The sequence below is a fragment of the Ambystoma mexicanum genome, chromosome 6q (genome assembly GCF_040938575.1).
Source record: "Ambystoma mexicanum isolate Mex_15411 chromosome 6q, UKY_AmexF1_1, whole genome shotgun sequence".
In the NCBI taxonomy this organism is placed as follows: Eukaryota; Metazoa; Chordata; class Amphibia; order Caudata; family Ambystomatidae; genus Ambystoma; species Ambystoma mexicanum.
Genome location: NC_090937.1, coordinates 574132331 through 574150484, shown reverse-complemented (window position 1 = coordinate 574150484; position 18154 = coordinate 574132331). Strand labels below are relative to the sequence as shown.

The following is an 18154-nucleotide window of genomic DNA, read 5'->3' as shown; positions in this document are numbered from 1 at the left end:
TTCACATGCTGTGCATAGGCCGACATCTAGTGGAAGCTGCAGAGTATTACAGTTTGTTTTTCGAAACTCGAAAATGGGCGTCGACACAGGCGTGCCAGTAATACTATCCCTAGTGTGACGTCCACTGTACCCAAGATCCCTCACGCGTCTAGGATCCTCAGATTGTATTTTTTCTGACATGAGGAAGCATGAGGAGTAGCGTGAGTACAGATAATCCAAGCAGATAGACAGAAAGGTAAGACTACAAGCAATCATGTGCCTTCTCTCGGAGGGGAGGAAGGGTGGGTCGCATGTGAATCTAAGCAGATACAAGCATCAGAAATACGATTACGGTGAGTAATGTATCCCTTCTGAGGCTTGTGGAATCTGCTTAGATCACCTGCTGTGCATAGATTAGCGAGCAGTACCAGAAGAAGGAGGTGGGATGTGAGAAGGGTCATGAGCAAATAAGTGTCTTAGAACCGCTTGTCCCACTTGTGTATCTGCTTTGGAATGAGTGTCAATGCAGTAAGCTGAGTAAAAGTGTGAATAGAGCTCCAAGTAGCTGCTTTGCAAATGGTGTCGAGGGGAACATTTGCAATGAAAGCCAGAGTGGCCCCAATGCCTCTAGTAGAGTGGGCCCTTGGCGTAAAAGGCAGAGTCTTTTCAGAGAGAGAGTAACACAGCTGTATACAGTTGATAATCCACTTCGAGATGGCGCCTTTAGAGAGGCGATCCCCCTCTCTGCCTGTAGCTACGGAGACAAACAGTTGATCTGTTTTTCTTAGCGGTCTGGTTTTATTTACATAGTAGAGGACCGCCCTACGCACATCTAGGGTGTGTAGTTTCACCTCAGCCGAGCTTTGCGGGTTCTGGAAGAAAGCCGGAAGCTCGATGGACTGGTTTACATGGAATTTTGATATAAATTTAGGTGAGAACCTAGGGTGTGTGCGTAAAACCAGTTTGTCTTTGTGGATAGTAAAGAAAGGATCCTGCACTGACAGAGCCTGAATTTCACTGACCCTTCTTATAGAGGTAATGGCTACTAAGAAGGCCGTTTTATAAGTCAGGTGTTTGAGACTACTTTTATGCATGGGTTCGAAAGGGGGGCCCATGAGCTTAGCTAGCACCACATTAAGGTCCCACCCTGGCGGTGGGTTAGAAATAGGAGGGTGAAGTCTCTTTACTCCTTCCATGAAGGCTTTAACTACTGGTACTTTCCACCACGACACCTTGCTATGGGAAGTGGTGTAAGCCGAGAGGGCTGCCAGGTGTACTTTCAGAGAGTTAAAAACCAATCCTGCATCTAGCAGGTGGAGCATGTATGTAACAATGTTGGAAGGAGTGCAATCAACCGGGTTGATTTATTTACTCTGGCACCAGATAACGAACCTCTTCCATTTGTCAAAGTAACAGTGCCTTGTGTTTGGTTTCCTAGATTCCTTTAGGATGTCCATACACCTCTGTGGCAGATTGAGATGTCCAAACTCTATGACCTCAGGAGCCATGCTGCCAGGTTCATTGAGTTGGGTTGCTGGTGCACTGTTTGACCTTGTTGCTGGGACAGTAGGTTGTACCAGGCTGGAAGTTTGATGGGCTCGCACACCGCCATCCTGCGTAGGTGTGGGAACCACGGTTGCCTCGCCCACATAGGAGCAACTAGGATGAGCGTCATCGATTCCTTGTTCATCTTGTACACCACTTTCCTGATGAGAGGAGTTGGTGGAAAAGCATACGCAAACATCCCTGACCAGTTCATCCACAGGGCGTTCCCTTGGGAGTCTGGTTGGGGGAACCTGGATGCAAATCCTGGGCATTGTTTGTTTTCGCTTGTGGCGAATAAGTCTATAGCGGGGAAACCCCACTGAGAGAAGAGATCTTCTACGATCTCTCTGTGAAGAACCCATTCGTGTTCCTCTGGGAGGGAGTCTCTGCTTAGAGCATCCGCTAGGGAATTGAGCTCCCCTGGAACATGTTGCGATGACAGGAAGATGTTCCGTCTGAGTGCCCATATCCAGATTTTCTGGGCAAGTTTGGACAGATTTGGCGAACGAGTCCCTCCTTGCTTGTTCAGGTAGAACATGGCTGTCGTGCTGTCTGTCCGGATCTGCACCGACAAGTTCAGTAGATGGGGCTCGAACGCCTGAAGCGCTCTGAATACTGCAGAAGCTCTAGCAGGTTGATGTGGTTCTTGGCTACTGAGTGAGACCAGAGACCCTGAGCTGTGTGGTGGAGAAGGTGAGCTCCCCACCCCGTCAGGCATGCATCTGTAGTCACCACTGCCTGTACTTCTGGATCGTAAAAGGGTTTTCCCCTTGTGAGATTTTCTCTTGTCCACCAGTGTAGGCTCTGTACAAGTGTTGGCGAAACGACCACTAGATCGTCCCACTGACCACTTGCCTGAGACCACTGTTTCGCCAACCATTCCTGTATGGGACGCATGCGCAGGCCTGCGTGGGGGACCGGGTAAATGCATGATGCCATCATGCCCAGTGACCGCATTGGTTTGTGTACCGTTATTTGTTGACCGGACTGATAATGTGGAATTTGCAGTAGTATATTCCGAATTCTCTCTTCCGAAGGGAAGGTCAACCCTTTCTGAGTATCTAGGATTGCTCCTAGGAACTGTTTTGAGGTGCTTGGCACTAGGCTTGACTTTTTCTCGTTGATTGAGAAGCCTAATTCGTGGAGGAGGTCGATAGTCCTTTGAATGTTTGTCCAGCAAATTCCTGGGGTTTCCCCCGTTATGAGCCAGTCGTCCAGATAAGGGTACACTGGGATTGCCTCCCTGCGTAGGTGTGCAGCTGCCACCGCCAGTACCTTGGTGAATACCCTTGGTGCTGAAGCTATCCCGAAGGGCAGTACCTTGAATTGGTAGTGGCGACTGTCCACCTTGAAGCGCAAGTACTTTCTGTGCGCCGGGAGCATGGAAATATGAAAATAAGCATCTTTCATATCCAAGGTTGCCATGTAAACCCCTTTTTTAGGAGGGGGATTACCTCTTGTAGCGTGGTCATACGGAATTTTTGGGGCTTGACATACTTGTTGGCAGGCCGTAAGTCCAATACTGGGCGCATTGTCAAATCTTTCTTTGGCACAAGGAAGTAAGTTGAATAGATACCCTTGTTTACCTGGTGTCCTGGGACGAGTTCTATCGCGTCCTTTTCTAGCAGAATGGCGATCTCCTCGAGAAGGATCTTCTGATGTTCTAAGGAGTGTACTCTTTGTCGTGGAGGATGGTTCCGGGGACGCTGCAGTAGTTCTATACAATATCCTGTGGACACTGTTGACAGCACCCATCTGTCTGAGGTGATCCCTTCCCAAGCCTGGGTGAAGTTGGAAATGCGTCCCCCTACTGGGGTTACGTGAGAAGGGACCCTGAACTGAGCGTCACTGCTTTGGTGGAGGCGTGCCGCCTCCCTTGTTGGGGCTGCCTCTGCCTCTTCCACGACCTCTTTTGTTACCCCTGCCGTAACTCTGGGTAGACTGCTGGTTGTTGTTCCACTGTGTACCCTGTCCCTGGGCATAGTTGCCTCTTTGTGAATTTTGGCCGCGTGGGCGACGAAAATTACTTTTCCCCCTCTGGTTAGGGGGTTTGTTGGTTAGTTGGCCAAGGGATTTGAGTGTCTCGTATTCGTCTTTGGCGTTTTTCAGTGCGTCTTCGACCGCTTTCCCAAACAATAGATCGGGTTCCACCGGCTTGTCTATTAATGAAGCCTGAGTTTCTGTTTTGAACCCCGACTGCCGTAACCACGCATGTCTTTTGATAACAGTACCTTCTGCTATCAATCTTCCTGCGTTGTCCGCGGCGTCGAAAGTTGCTTTCAATATGCAACCAGACACGGCCCTTTAATGGTTCAGGAGCAGAGGCTATGAGTGCCGCGACGTCTTCCCACTGATGGCAGTTGTAGCTGGCCAACAGGGTGGTGGAGTTAGCAATCCTTGCTTGGTAGGCGGACGTTGAGGCTACCTTCCTTCCAAAACCGTAAAGTTTCTTGCTCTCCTTGTCGGGAGGAGCTTCTGACGAAGACAAGGGTGTTCCAGCCCTCTTCCGAGTGTTGGTAACAACCAGGGAGTCTGGTTTAAGATGTCCTCTTATATAGAGAGGGTCAGACTGGGCTGCCCTGAAAAGTTTTTCGACCCTGGGGTTGACTGCTCTGGTGAGGTTTGGGTTCACCAGGGACGGGTCTATTCTTCGCTGGATGGATTTAAGGATAGGGATGGTCTGGGCGACCGGCCTCCTCTCTCCCACCAACTCCTCCGCGAAGTCCCTTTCCTCCTGTACACCGTGGGTGTCGATGTGAAAATGTTCTGCTGCGCGAGCGAGAACCTCATTAAGGAGGGGCTGGTTATCGACTGGCGAGTCGGTAACCGGGGCTTCGTTCTCTACCGGGGAATCTACTCTGTATATTTCCAGTTCATCCTCTTCCTCCTCCTGGTCCTCATCATCCGCATAGTATTCCGTCCCGGTTTGTTCCTCCATAATTTCAAACTCCTGGTCCCCCCCAGGGAAGGGCTCTCCTTGGTACCTGGGGTATGGAGTAGAGTATGGAGTAGAGTAAGGCTGCACCTCGAAGGGTTCAGGTCTTATAGAGGTTTCGAACCGGGCCTTCTTAGGGGGATAGGATCAGTGGAACCTGAGGGTGTGGCCCCCTGTGGGTCATACGAGAGGAAATGTTCTGGATTTTTGTCATAAAAATCAGCCAAGGAAGACATTCTTGACATGACTATGTCTTCACTGGACCATTTTTTGGAACAGGGGATGACTTTAGTAGGCAATTTAGGGGACTTATCGTGGGTACCCTTGCTGGATGTTGATTTATCAGCAGACTTGTATTTGTCTGTCTGCTTAGGGGGGAAGGATGGTCTTACAGGAGTGGAAGAATGTGCAGGTAGTGCTTTCTGCTGTTTCCCCCCCTCCCCGTGCGTGGAAAAATGTTTTCCCTGTCCTTTGGAGGCTCCGGAGACTTTCGACGCCTGGCGTCGAGGATCGGGAGAGGTATCTCTGTCCTTCGAGCGTGGGGCCTCGCTGGTGTTAACTGCAGGCTCCGTCTCTTGGAGCGCGGCCTGGGGGTGGAAGTCGTCTTCGTCCTCCGACGATCGAACTTCCGTTAGTCTAGGGAGCGAGGCACTCTTGGCAAGAGTGGATGATTGCCTTGCGTCATGAGGCGATCTCGATCGAGAGCGGCCAGAGGACACCGAGTCGGACCGTTCTATCTGTGCCTCTTTCCAAGAAGTCGACGTCGTCGAGGTTCGGTTGGACTTAGTGTGCTTAGTGTGTGTAGGGTGTGTAGCGCTTGCGTCGCCGGGGGTCTTCCCCATAGCCGCCCTGCCGGACGACCTTCCGAGGTCGGGGACCTGCGCTCGGCTGTCCTTCGACGCCGTAATGCCCTCGCCGTCCGAAAGTACGGCGTCGCTGCCATCGCTGAAGGCGCCCTCCGCTGCCATGGCCGCCTGCCTGGCGTGGTGGGCCCAACGCTTTGTCAAACGGTCCTTAAGTGTCTTAGGTTTAAACCTACTACACGCTCTGCAGTTCGCTTCGGGGTGGTCCCTCGGCAAGCAGAGATTGCACGTGGCGTGCCTGTCGACCCAAGGGTATTTGCGGTTGCACTTGGGGCAGAATTGGAAAGGGGTACCCTCCATACGCACCTTGAGGCAGCGGGCTGATAAGTGTAGGAAATATATAAGGTGTACCTATATACCAAGAGTGAAGAGTATGTACCACCCCCCACTCTCCCTACTTGCAGGGCCGAGGCCAGCGGCCTACCAGGCCCGGGCCGAGGCCAGCGGCCTTCCGAGGCCCAGATCCGTCGTGCAGCAGCCGACGGTCGATGTCTTCTCCAGCCGTCGTCGAGGGTCGACGTTGGGGTGGGGAAGGATGTCAATAAAGAATTCTAAATTACAATTATTAGCAAAAGTATGGCTAAGGCCAGGGGACTCCGAAAGATGCTTCTGACCAGTATGGCGGAAAAAAACAATCTGAGGATCCTAGACGCGTGAGGGATCTTGGGTACAGTGGACGTCACACTAGGGATAGTATTACTGGTACGCCTGTGTCGACGCCCATTTTCGAGTTTCGAAAAACAAACTGTAATACTCCGCAGCTTCCACTAGATGTCGGCCTATGCACAGCATGTGATCTAAGCAGATTCCACAAGCCTCAGAAATATATATATATATAGTGGCTGTGTGTTGAATTTACTTACCTCTTTTTGTGCTAGTGTAATTTACAAGTGTGTCTTTAAATAAATAATTGTATACTTTTACACCAAAGCTCTGGTCAGAGTTTGCTTGTACTACTGTATCTCTGTACCTATTGTGTATACTCTATATACTGCCTAACTCATCTTGAGAGAAGTCTGACTGCACAGCCACAGCTAGCAGGTAAATCTGGGTGGTACAGACTGCTACCAATTGGGTTTACTGCCAACCACCTGTAGTCCTAAATCTTTTGCAGTGGTCCCTAAGGGAACTGCACAGGTTTCTGCCTAACACCTCACATTTCTGACCCCTCACAGCCCCCTACACATAATAACAGTGCTAAGATCAGACTAAGATGTGCTGCACAGCACCAACTCCAGCTGAGATTTTTGGAACCTTTTGATATATATTGGACAGTCTTCTCAGACAAAATCCTTTAAGCATAAGGCCAAAAGAGAATGAGGTAGCTCAAAATGTTAAAGCCAAACACAGTAAGCACTTTCCTCCCTTATGCGTCCAATTACTAGGATTTTCTTTCTGGAGGCATGTTGGGAAAGGCATTAGGCGTACATCTCACTTGAGGCCTTAACCACAAAACTCCCAAGAAGAGTTTTGAGAATTACAAGGTCCCTAGGTGCAGTTCTGGGTTTCTTCCTATCCTCCTTGAAAATTGGGGGTACAGAAGAATGATTTCCCTAGATCAAATGCTACAGCTCTTGTAAGGCTCAATTTAAGGAGAAAACACCTGCCAGACTCAGAAAGCCAACGGCAGTAAAAGCAGCCTTCTTCCTCACCAAATTGAAAGAGGCACCTTGTTAGAGGGAATTGAGAACACAGAAAAATCAGGCTCAGGGGATGCTGCCCCACCTAAAGACCGAAGGCCAAATACTCCATTTAAACGTCAGGGTCATAAGTGCTTGTGACCACTTTAAAGTTTTCTTATTCAACTGAAGCCTTCTTAAGAGGGAAGACAGACTCTAATTCTTCTTCATCCACAGCTCTCAAATCAAGCCCAGGTCTGTGGCACTAACTCCTTCAGAAGGGGCTATATCATTGGGGCCCAAATCAGCTGTGGCATTACTGGCACCAGTCTCTGGGCTGGGCCGCCTCAAAGTGAACCCCTGCTCTGAGATGTAGCTCCAGGAGTGGTGGGGCAGAGAATGGCATCCGTGACAATGATTCCCCAAATATTGAGAACAAAGGAATACGGTTTTAGGTACTGTAAGGGGTCAGAAATGAAAGTCGGATACAAAGTTGTCAAGTTTTTGGTTAAATACTTTTATTTAACTGAAATGGGTTGGGAAAATGCCTCTCTGACCCTGCACCAAGAGGAATTTCCCTACCTAAAACCAAAAACTTAAGGAACTGTGTGTCAGGATATCAGAAATAAAAAGCTGCCCTTGTGTCCAAACATTCTATCCTGATCCTCACACTACAAACAAAATAATAAAGTGAAAAGGAAATGTCTTTAACCTGGTATTTGCAAAAGGTGTTAATAAATAAAGATAGAACAGCTCCAACGTAAATTTTCTCCATGATGAAAAGACCTTGGTTCCAGAGGGGGGACTTCCCTTCCCCAGGATTCTTCAAATGGTATATCAACGTCTCTTGGTCTAACAGTTCTTTGTGTCTTTCCTGGCCCACAACAATACTGTTAGGTACAAAGCTATTTAGCCTTATAAATCCTTCTTTAACAAAAGGTCCTTCTTTGTTCAACACTATCTTGTCTTGACACTCTTTATAGGTTTGCAATTTGCCTGGTATACTCCCCTGCCAGGATTTCTCTTGAACTTCTACCGTCTGGTATACTCCCCTGCCAGGACTCCTCTTGCACTTAAATTGCCTAATATACTCTTGTCAGGACTCATTTCTTACAGATTCTTCTTTATATAAAAAATTGCATATACCCCCTACTTGATTCGGTATACCTCTCCGTTTCAATGTTCGTTTCAAACTTTCCCCACATTTGCATTCCATGCACTAATATGTTATGGGATTCGCATTTTTGCTCTGTCCTTTTTACTCTTAAACAATCTTCTTACTGTTTCTTCAGCTTTACAATATTCAAACAGTGCCTGGCGCAGTTGCCAAAAGGCCCCGGGACTGACTCACTGGTTCTGGGTTGCGTCTTTCCACTCAGGGATGCTCCGACGTCTCTCCTGCTCCTCTCGTGGCTCTGCTCCTGCTTCCCTTCAGGTTCCGTTAAGGGCAACGCTGCTTCTCTGAGCTGCCGAACACCCAGGGATCCTCTCGCGATTTCCAACGTCACTGCGCTACGACTTGCTCCCGCATCTTTCCTTCCCTCCTCTTCTGGTGAGCCCTTCTGCTCTGCCAAACCCGCTCATGTTTCCAGCTTCTCGAGCATCTTGACACCCTTTGCATAGTTTAATTTCTGTCTTTAAATGTCCTGGACAATTGGGCTTTTGGAAAATAACTGGCACGCTCATGGAGCTTGATGCTCCTCTGCATCACCATCCTCGTCTCAGTACTTATCTGGTTGTGGGAATTGTAGTCCATTGATATTAACTGATGTATAGTATTTGGAAACTCTTTCTCAATGAGTACATATGACAAATCAGTTCTATACGAAAGGGAGCTGGAAAAGGTATTCTTTGGCGCTTGTGCTTTTTAGACAAGGAATGGGAGGTTGGTCTGAATGATGTTGGGAAAAGGTTTCTCTACTTTCCCTAAAGCGGGAAAAAGATACATGGCAATATGCCATTAGGGTATTGGTTATCAGGGGGTCTTCCTCATGGGCAAATGGGGGATTCTGTGTCTCATCCAATGAAGTCATGACATCTCCCCCACAGTTAACTCTTCCCATGTGATCCTCCCTCTTGTAACTGCCCCCAGGGTCAGAATCAGGTTGCGGCTGCCGTTCCCTGGCCACATGGGAGGAGGTCTCTGCAGGGGAATCAGAGATGACTCCATTGGATTCATCACAGTACTCTGTCCATGGAAAGAGCAATAGAGGCTTAAACAGCAAGCACTTTTAAGTTCTGCTGGAAGATGTTTAGCATAGACTTCCTGAAACAACCTAGTCAGCAGGAATATGTACATTTAGCTCTATCTTTTGCAGCACCAAAATTACTCCTCCTCTGACTCGGGGTCCATAGACAGGGTTCAGAGTCGCAGTTTCTTCAAATCCAATAAAATAGTGAATGGAAGAATAGGACATGCTTCTGGTCCTGAATCTCTTGTGCTCCATCAGTCTACGAAGCTCAACATCTGGGATCAGCTCTATGTCCCATCACTGTGGAGACGTCAACTTGCTTTGGAGCTGGAGGGATTGAGAAGAGATTCCATCATCCCTAACTTTATGGTATGGGGTGAACACTTTTGCCACTAGCACCCAGATGGCCTTCAGGTGCATCTAATGGCAAAAAACGAAGGCATTAGTGTTAAAAGGCACCAAACAGTGCACAGTGATGGTCATTATCTTCATTTATCAGCTTCCAATCCTTAAAAGCAATGAACCCCATAGCCTTTTCTGGGAGACAAAACTAATGGACTTGGGAAAGAATGAGAGACAAGTTGATGTAGCAGTGTCTGTAGCACGTACAACAAATGATCTAATGCTTGCATTTTGATATCTACATATACACCATTAAATCAAATCTGATGAGTACCACTCATGATGGTGTGACAGTCACTTGTGGAGTCAAGCCTACCTACAGTTGGGAGCTTACACATTTCTAGATTCAGACTGCACCAGGAGATACTTAAATGAAAATTAATCTGTGCGACAAATAGCACATTAAAATAGAAGTCTAAGCCTCCAAAACCAAATATGTATATTATATGGCGGTCTACAAATATGTTTGTCACCCTGCCCTCCAAAAGAAAAGGGTTTTCAGATGTACATTTCCTAAAACGTCTTTTGAGAAGCAAACAAACTATACCAATGTGCAAAATACAGACTACATCAAACTTTTACAATGAGTACCAAATGTTCCAAGTGCTAGATCAACCTTGAAAATCTTCAGAACTTAATTCTAAATCCGACTCGCTGATGCATAATGCACCCTCAACATGATGTGCCACACCGGGCAGAAAGTACAAAATACTAGCATGGCGTGTTAGGAATAAGTTGCTTACCTGTAACTCCTGTTCTCCAGCATTGGTATCTTTCATAGATTCACATGCTGTGAATATTCCCCGTTGTCAGGCTGGGAATCCTCAGTAAAATAGATCAGTTTAAATTAAACTGAAACTCAGTCACTTTAGTGCTCTATCGTCGTCATTTTGGGTCACACTGCTCACAGCCAATAGGGAACACTCCCTTAACTCCGCCCTGTAGGCCATCTTCAGATTTGGCAAGTGCACATAAAGTGGCAGTAAGAGCCAAATGACGAGCCATGAGGGGTATGGGGGGAGGGTTGCATGTGAATCTATGAAAGTTACCAATGCTGGAAAACTGGAGTTACAGGTAAGTAACTTATTCCTTCTCCAACATTGGATCTTTCATAGATTCACATGCTGTGAATAGATTACAAAGCAGTAAAAACAACCAATACACAAGGGTGGAGGCTCTCCCACATCACTTACCACAGGAGACTTACCAACCTCATGAGAACAGGCTTCGTATAACTGCCTGGCCGACTCTAAACTCCTCTGCAGAATCCCTGTTGACGCAGTAGAATCTGGTGAATGTGTGTACCGACCTCCAGGTGGCTGCGCAGCAGATGTCTGGCAGCGGGATCTCTGAGAAAAAAAGCAGTAGTCGCGGCCACTGCTCTGGTGAAATGCACCCGTGGTCTACCCGGAAAAGGTCTGCCCGCCTGCTGGTGTCAGAAAGATGTAGGCTGCTATCCATCTGGCAATAGAAGATTTGGAGACAGCCTTGCTGGGCCCTGTCGGTGCGAATGCTACAAACAGTTGATCAGTTAAATGGAGTGACTTTGTGCGTGCCACATAGCACTTGAGGGCACGCACCACATCCAGTGTGTGCAGGGTTCGCTCTGCCGGAGATGAGGGAGAGCTGAAGAACACTGGTAACACCACCTGTTGGTTCAGATGAAAGTTTGTAGGAACCTTGGGTATGAACCTTGGATTAATTTGCAATGCAGCGTTGTCCTTGTGTAACGTCAAATAAGGCGGTTTCGAAGAAAAAGCCTGTATCTCTCCTCGCCTCGGAGAAGTAAGTGCCACCAAATAAGCTGTCTTCCATGACAGGTGCTTGATGGCTGCCTGGTACATGGGCTCAAAAGGGGTCTCTCATTAGCCTTGTGAGCAGTACGTTGAGTTCCCAGGCAATGCACCTTATGCAGGAGGGCCTTTATTCTCTCGTCCGAGAGTCTGGCTCTGCAAGCGCTGGTGTCCAGCAGTGCTCCGAGGTACATTGCCGTCCGAAGGAGGGTTAGCAGAAACTTCGGGAAGTTGGAGAATCCCAGTTGCTGAAGGCATTGGATCATGACGGCGGTGTTGGATTCTGCCAGCGAGTAGAAGGGGTTCTTATTAACCAGTCGTCCAAGTATGGGTAGACGTGGACCCCTCTCCGCCGCAGGTGAGCCACCACTGGTGTAAGGCATTTGGTGAAAACCTGTGGGGCTGATCTGAGCCCAAAAGGGATGTGCCCTGAAGGGTTGGTGCTCTCCTGCCACCACGAAACAAAGGTAGCGCCGGTGTGATGGGCGAATAGGGATGTGGAAGTAAGCGTCTTCGAGATCACTGGATGCTAGGAAATCCCCCTGTTGAAGTCGAGAGAGCACTTGCTGTAGTGTTACCATATGAAAGGTTTGTGCCTTGAGAAACTTTTTCAGCACCCTTAGGTCTAGGATGGGTCTCCAACCCCCTGTTTTTTTTTTTTTGAGTGAACACTTTTTTCTTAATTGGAAGTAGCGGGAATACACCCCCTTCAGCTTCTCGTTCCTGGGAACTCTTTCGACAGAGCCTTTCTTTAGTAGAGACTGAACTTCTTTGCAGGAGCTGCAGTTTTTCCGCTTGTTGCACAGGATGAATGTCCAGAGGATACAGTATGAATTCCAGAGAGTGCCCCTGATGGAGGGGGAACAGCATCCATTTGTCAGATGTAACTTGAGCACATTTGTCGACGAAGTCTGATAGACGACCAGCCATTGGAGTACTGAAGTGGGAGGACCCAGCCCTCGGCCGGTCATGCCTGCTTGCCGAATTGGCCCCTAGGCTGGGAGGAGCCGCAGCGTCTTTGGGAACCTTTGTAGAACTGCGTTCGCTTCCTGTATTGGTCCCCAGATCCATAAGGGGTCTTGTAAGTGGTCCCAATTTATACCATAAGTCGTTATCACAGCGGGCGAGTATGGCCATAGCGTTAGCCGCCTAGATGGCTGTGACTGCTGTTGTGATGATCCTCTTGCCGATGGCGTCAAGGCCCTGGCCCTCCTTGTCTGGGCCACTGAGCAGGATGAGGATGGGTTGGCTGACCTCTTTCTGGCTGCCGTTGAAACCACAGAGTCTGGAATGGGCGGCGTGCAGAGACAGGCTACAGCGCTCTCTGGAGCCTTATACTTCTTGTCAAATTGATCTTTCTTTGGCGGTGCAGTTGCCGGGTGTGCCATAGCTACCAGGCGGTCTTCCCAGATGTCTTCCAGGAATGGTATTGCCATGACAGACTTCCCGAGTTGTTCTCTGCTCTGAAATAAAATGCTTTCCTTTCTTTGTTCTTCCAGAGCTAACCCGAACATTGTGGATGCTCTGGACATAAGTGCGTGGAACGCTCCTATTTCATTGGGGGGGAAGAGTCCCTGATAGGGACTTCATCTGGTTACCCATCTGCTGTGACGAAGTCCTCGAACTCATCTGTACCAGAATGAGTACAAGACGTGTCCCCTTCAGGTTCCGTGTCCGCTTCCTCATCCAACAGTAACTCTGGTTCTGACTGATGCCACTGCAGCTTGGGGGGGGGCAAAGGCATCTCGTACCCCTCTATGGAGGGTCCTGGGGCTTCAGCTGGCCTCGGCCTGCTGGGTTTGGCCACTGGTGCTCTCAAAGGGAGAGCATGCAGAGTTGCCACCAAAGTTGTCAGAGTTGATAACAGATCCAAAGATACGTTCTTCTGAGGGCATGGTGGTTGATGCTGGACTGCTCCTACTGACAGCATAGGATCCCATTGGGCCACAGATTGAGGAGGCTGCATGAGCCCTGCTGACGGCAGAGGTGTTAGTGGTGGTAGTCTAATGTGGCTTGCCTCACTCCTAGGTGGACTCCTCTGTGGCAGGGCCCTAGGAGGGGATGGTTGCTCCGGTACGACCGTGTCCTCCTCCTCTGATTGTGTAAGACACAGCTCTGGGACAACCAGGCCACCTGGTAGTAGAGCAACACACAGGTTTGGGTAGATAGTTCTTTGGCAATCAGCCTGTGCTTCTGTGTCAGTGCTGATCTCTGGGCCAACAGCTGTGCAGACACTTGGCCGGTGAGATTCCCGTCTCGTCGACGGTGTGGTGGACGAGGCACCCCTCTAGTCAGTGTGCTCATGGTCATAGCTCTCGAGGTTGTTGTGGATGACGGTTTTGTCATCTTGGTCGATGGTACTGGAGTCGACGGTTTCGTAAAAGATGACGTAGAAGATTTTGACCTGGACAAAGTTTTAGATGGCCTTGTCGTTGATACATCCGCAGAATTTGGTGCCGCTGCCGGGTTCTCCGATGAGGCAGCTGCAGTTGACGACTTCGGTGTAGACAACATGGAGTGTGAAGAAGACGGCTTTGTCGCCGACTGCAATAAGGCTGGAGAGGAATGCTCACCCGACTTGGAGCTGGATCTGGAAATCAATGTTTCTTTGGGGAGATGGAAAGGGCTTCATTCCTTTTCCCGCCCTGGCTCTCCCTGGGTACCAACCTTAGTGGGGGGGAGGGGGCGGTCCTTGTGCAATGATCTTGAGCTCTCGCGTGAGGCATCTTTTTGCCTCTTGTCGCTTTTGGCCTTGTCCTCATGCGATCTATACATCTTATTTGAGGTGGTTCGCTGGGCATGAGGCATGACTTCGTACCGAAGCTGAAACAGAGGGCTCACAGCGTCCTCCAGCCAAGCGATGAGACGGCGATGACGATCCTTCAGCATCTTCGATGAGAACTACTGGCAGATCTCGCAGTTCTTCATGACATGCTGTGGGCGAAGATGAAGGCAGTAGAGGCATTCTTTGTCGTGGTCCTCCACATAGAAGTTCTTCAGTCCACACCGGATACACGCCCTGAACAGGCACCTTCTCACGGACTCCGCCATGAAGTAGGCCCAACTGCTTGGTTGAACTTGTCTTCGACGTTGACCGGCGGCGGAAAGTATAGACGGAGGTCTCGTTGAAACCGCGTTGCCAGTCGTCAAACGATGTCGAGGAAAAACGTTTTTTTGTCGAAATTCCAAAGTTTTACTATATTATTCAAAGAAAAATGATGAAGATTATTGCGGACTCCCAACACAAACGTGCAGTAAAAATTCTGAAGATGGCTGACAGGGGCGGAGTTAAGGGAGTGTTCCCTATTGGCTGTGGGCGGTATGACCCAAAACAACGACAATAGAGCACTAAAGTGACTGAAGTTTCAGTTTAATTTAAACTGCTCTATTTTACCGAGTATTCCCAGCCTAACGACGGGGAATATTCACAGCATGTGAATCTATGAAAGATCCACAGCATGTGAATCTATGAAAGATCCATTGCTGGAGAAATTGCACTGATTGAAGCATTTCTAGAGGAATTATGGATTTTAAAGCGGATGTCATACCTTTGGACAAGAGGAACGTTAAGAGAACCAAGTAAAGATTACATGTACTTACTTTTGTAATTTAACATCACATCAATTCTTTGTTTTAATAGACAAGGAATATATCTTGAAGAATGCCTATTGTAAAACAAACACACTTTACCTGAAATTTTGCCTTCTGCTGTGCTTCCATACCACTTTTCTTCCAATCCTCTGCCTCTTTGCGTAGCGTCTCATTTTCCTGAAGAAGCTTTAATCGGTCTTCACTGACAGATGCAGAACTTTCTCTTTCAGACTCCAGAATTTTCTGCAGCTTTTGAATTCTTTCCTGACACCTTGAAACTTCCTGTTCGATACTGAAATTAATAAATTAATCAGCCGTTTTCTACAATATTTTCGGTTGAAATCCATTCTACATTTTTGTGTCATTCTTTGACGATCAGGATTTTTGAACTACAGGTATTATTCTGTATGAACTGGTATCCCAGCTCTTACCTTCGGTAACACTGATTCTGAATAATATATTATTTCATGTGCAGATTCGGTATTGCTTAAACTAACTCTGCAGCTGACCGATACCTTAAAATCTTTAGCTCTCAAAGTGCTCAAACCCTTGGACACCCCATAGGCATCAGACATCCCTGGCCAAAAATGATGAAATTGCAGGGTATAACTGCTGCTGCCACAGGCATGCCCACAATCTGAGGGACACTTCCAAGCACAGCTGGACAAGAAGTATTCTAAGGTATCTATAGGTAAGAAGGGGAGGCAATAAAGGATCTGATGATAACACATAGTATCCATCTGTAACCAATGGTGCCAAAGGTATGCGACTTCTCCTTGAAATTGACATTATAGCTGCAGATTCATGATCCCTTAAAATCTTTTTCTGTATATCAGTGGCCATTGATACAATGAAACAAAACAGCGTTATATCCAAAGCCATGAGGACTCACTGATAACATACATGGAGCACACATTAATACAACCAAGTCCAAATAAAAATTATTTGCAGTGGTATAGCAAGAAGACCAAGTAGCTGTCTTGCAGATGCCTTGCATAACTTCCACCCATCTTTTGGAAAGGCACTGGGTTCTGCTTTACCCTTGGTGAAATGGGAAGAAGCAAATTACTTATCATTGGTAACATTCTTTATGACTAATACAATCGGGTTAATAAGACCAGGGAACCGTCTCACGCAGAGGGCTGGAAGAACATTCCCATTACAATCTAGTAGTGACATCACTACTCGCCTAAATAAAAACTACAGCACTACTCAAACATAATAACTTGGGAAGAACAAATCATTAATCTTGGGTAATGTGCATTCTGATGGATTAGTCCTTCCCCCCCATGGATTCCTCATCTTAGATATATTCCAAGCACCAGCTGATCTGCAGACATTTTTTTTTCAGCCAGAAGGGGGTGAAATGCAGCTATGCTTGTCATGGACGCCAATATATATGATCTGATATAAGGTATTTATAACATGCATGTGCACAAGTGTTTCTAGGTGCCACAAGACAAGGGAGGGGAGAAACAAGACAAAGAATCCTACTAGGCTTTGTAACATTCGGATCGTGCAAGTGCAACGAGAATTGCAGGGGGAAGGAATAGGGGAAAGTGCAGCGGAAAGGTAGGGGGAAGTGCGATCAGGGCAGCATGGCTCTGAGTAAGGGCAGCTAGTGTAGCGCGGCTCTAGGTAAGTGCAAGGAGGCAGGGTGGCTGTAGGGGGTTAAAGTTACAGCCCCAACATGTGCGGTAGCCCAGGAGGCAGTGCAAGAAAGAATGGTCATGGAGGAACCTGGTATCCAGTGAGAGACTGAGGGTACCAGGCACCAGTCGGCACCGCAGACAGGAAGGTTAGCAAGGAAGCAAGAGAGAGAAGGCGGAGGAGAAAAGGAGGATCTTGAGCCGCTTCCGGAACTTCAGGTGGTCCGGCTCAAGTTTGAGAGGGGCAGGGAGGCCGTTCCAGAGAGAGGAACCTGCTTAGGAGAGATATCCACCCCGAACTGTCTGCCTGGAGAAGCGTCTGACCCTCAGAGAGTTAGAGGTAGCTGAGCAAAGGGCTCTAGAAGGAAGGTATTTAGTCAGAGAGAGTTGGATATAGTGGGGTCCCCGGCCCGGAAAACCTTGTCGACAATGTAGAGGGTCATGAACTTGATCCTTGCTGCCACCGCGAGCCAATGGAGAGATTTCAGGGCAGGAGAGATGCAGTCCCAGGGCTTGAGGCCCAGGATAAGTCTTGCAGTCCTGTTCTGGATTAGTTGCAGTGAGCGAAGAGTAGAATTAGTAAGATTAAGAGAGAGGCTGTTGCAGTAGTCCAGCCTGGAGAGAACCAGGGTTCTGGAGACAGTGGGCTTCTGGGGGAAGGTGAGAAAAGGGAGAATACATCTGAGGAGGTGCAGCTGGAAGTAGGTCTTCTTGCCAAGGTCCTTGATGTGAGGAGAGAAGGAGAGGGTGGAGTAGAAGATGGCACCTAGGTTTTTTGCCTCACAGGACAGCGAGGGAAGAGGGCCCAAGGAGGGCAGCCAGAGTGAGGGAGGGATAGAAGGAACAGGGGTCCCAATGAGAAGGATCTTGGTCTTACTGGCATTAAGGCAGAGATCGTTTAGGCACACCAATACTGAATCGCGGATCTGATGTAAGCCTGAAAGAGAGCCGAGTGTCATCCACATAAGACTTAAAGTTAGAAGAGAAGGTGGAGATTAGATGGGCCAAAGGGGCCAGATAGACATTGAAGAGCCAAGGCGAGAGGATAAAGCCCTGGGGGACACCACATGTGGAGAGAGAGGTGGTGGAGAGAAAGGACCCAAGTTGAACCTGGGAGGGTCGGTCCAGGCAAGAAGGAGGTTAGCCACCCAAAGGCCAGATCCGTGATGCCCAGGAGGCGATTGATCAAGGTGGCATGATTGACTGTATCAAAAGCAGAGGACAGGTCAAGAAGGATGAGTACAGAGGAAGAGCTGGAATCAAGATTAGAGAGCAGATCTTCATGGTTGTTCAGGAGAGCAGTTTCAGCGCCTCTGGCTGCTCTGAAGCCAGGCTGATGGTCATGGAGACTACCAACAGATTCAGCGTGTAGAGTAAGCTGGGAGATGCCCAGCTTTTCCAGGAGTTTGCCCAGGAAAGGAGAGATAGAAGTCGGGCGATAGTTTGAGGAGAGAGGGGAAAGATCCAGTGGCGAAAGAATGATTACAGAAATCAGCCATGGCCGGTGCAAGGGTGGAAACGTGGTCTTTAATAGCTCTGGAGGAGCAGGGTAGCACCTGTTTGGACGAGGATGGGACATGATGCAA

General features: G+C 48.3%; 1 protein-coding gene across 3 annotated transcripts in view; it reads right to left on the bottom strand.

Moving 5' to 3' along the window:
• SCLT1 (sodium channel and clathrin linker 1) overlaps positions 1 to 18154 on the bottom strand; it is a 1687870-nt gene that overhangs the window by 296298 nt on the left and 1373418 nt on the right. For all 3 annotated transcript variants that reach the window (XM_069631056.1, XM_069631057.1, XM_069631058.1), the window contains exon 18: positions 15019 to 15211. In XM_069631056.1, coding sequence (XP_069487157.1) covers positions 15019 to 15211 — 193 coding nt within the window. The remainder of the gene's footprint in view (positions 1 to 15018; positions 15212 to 18154) is intronic.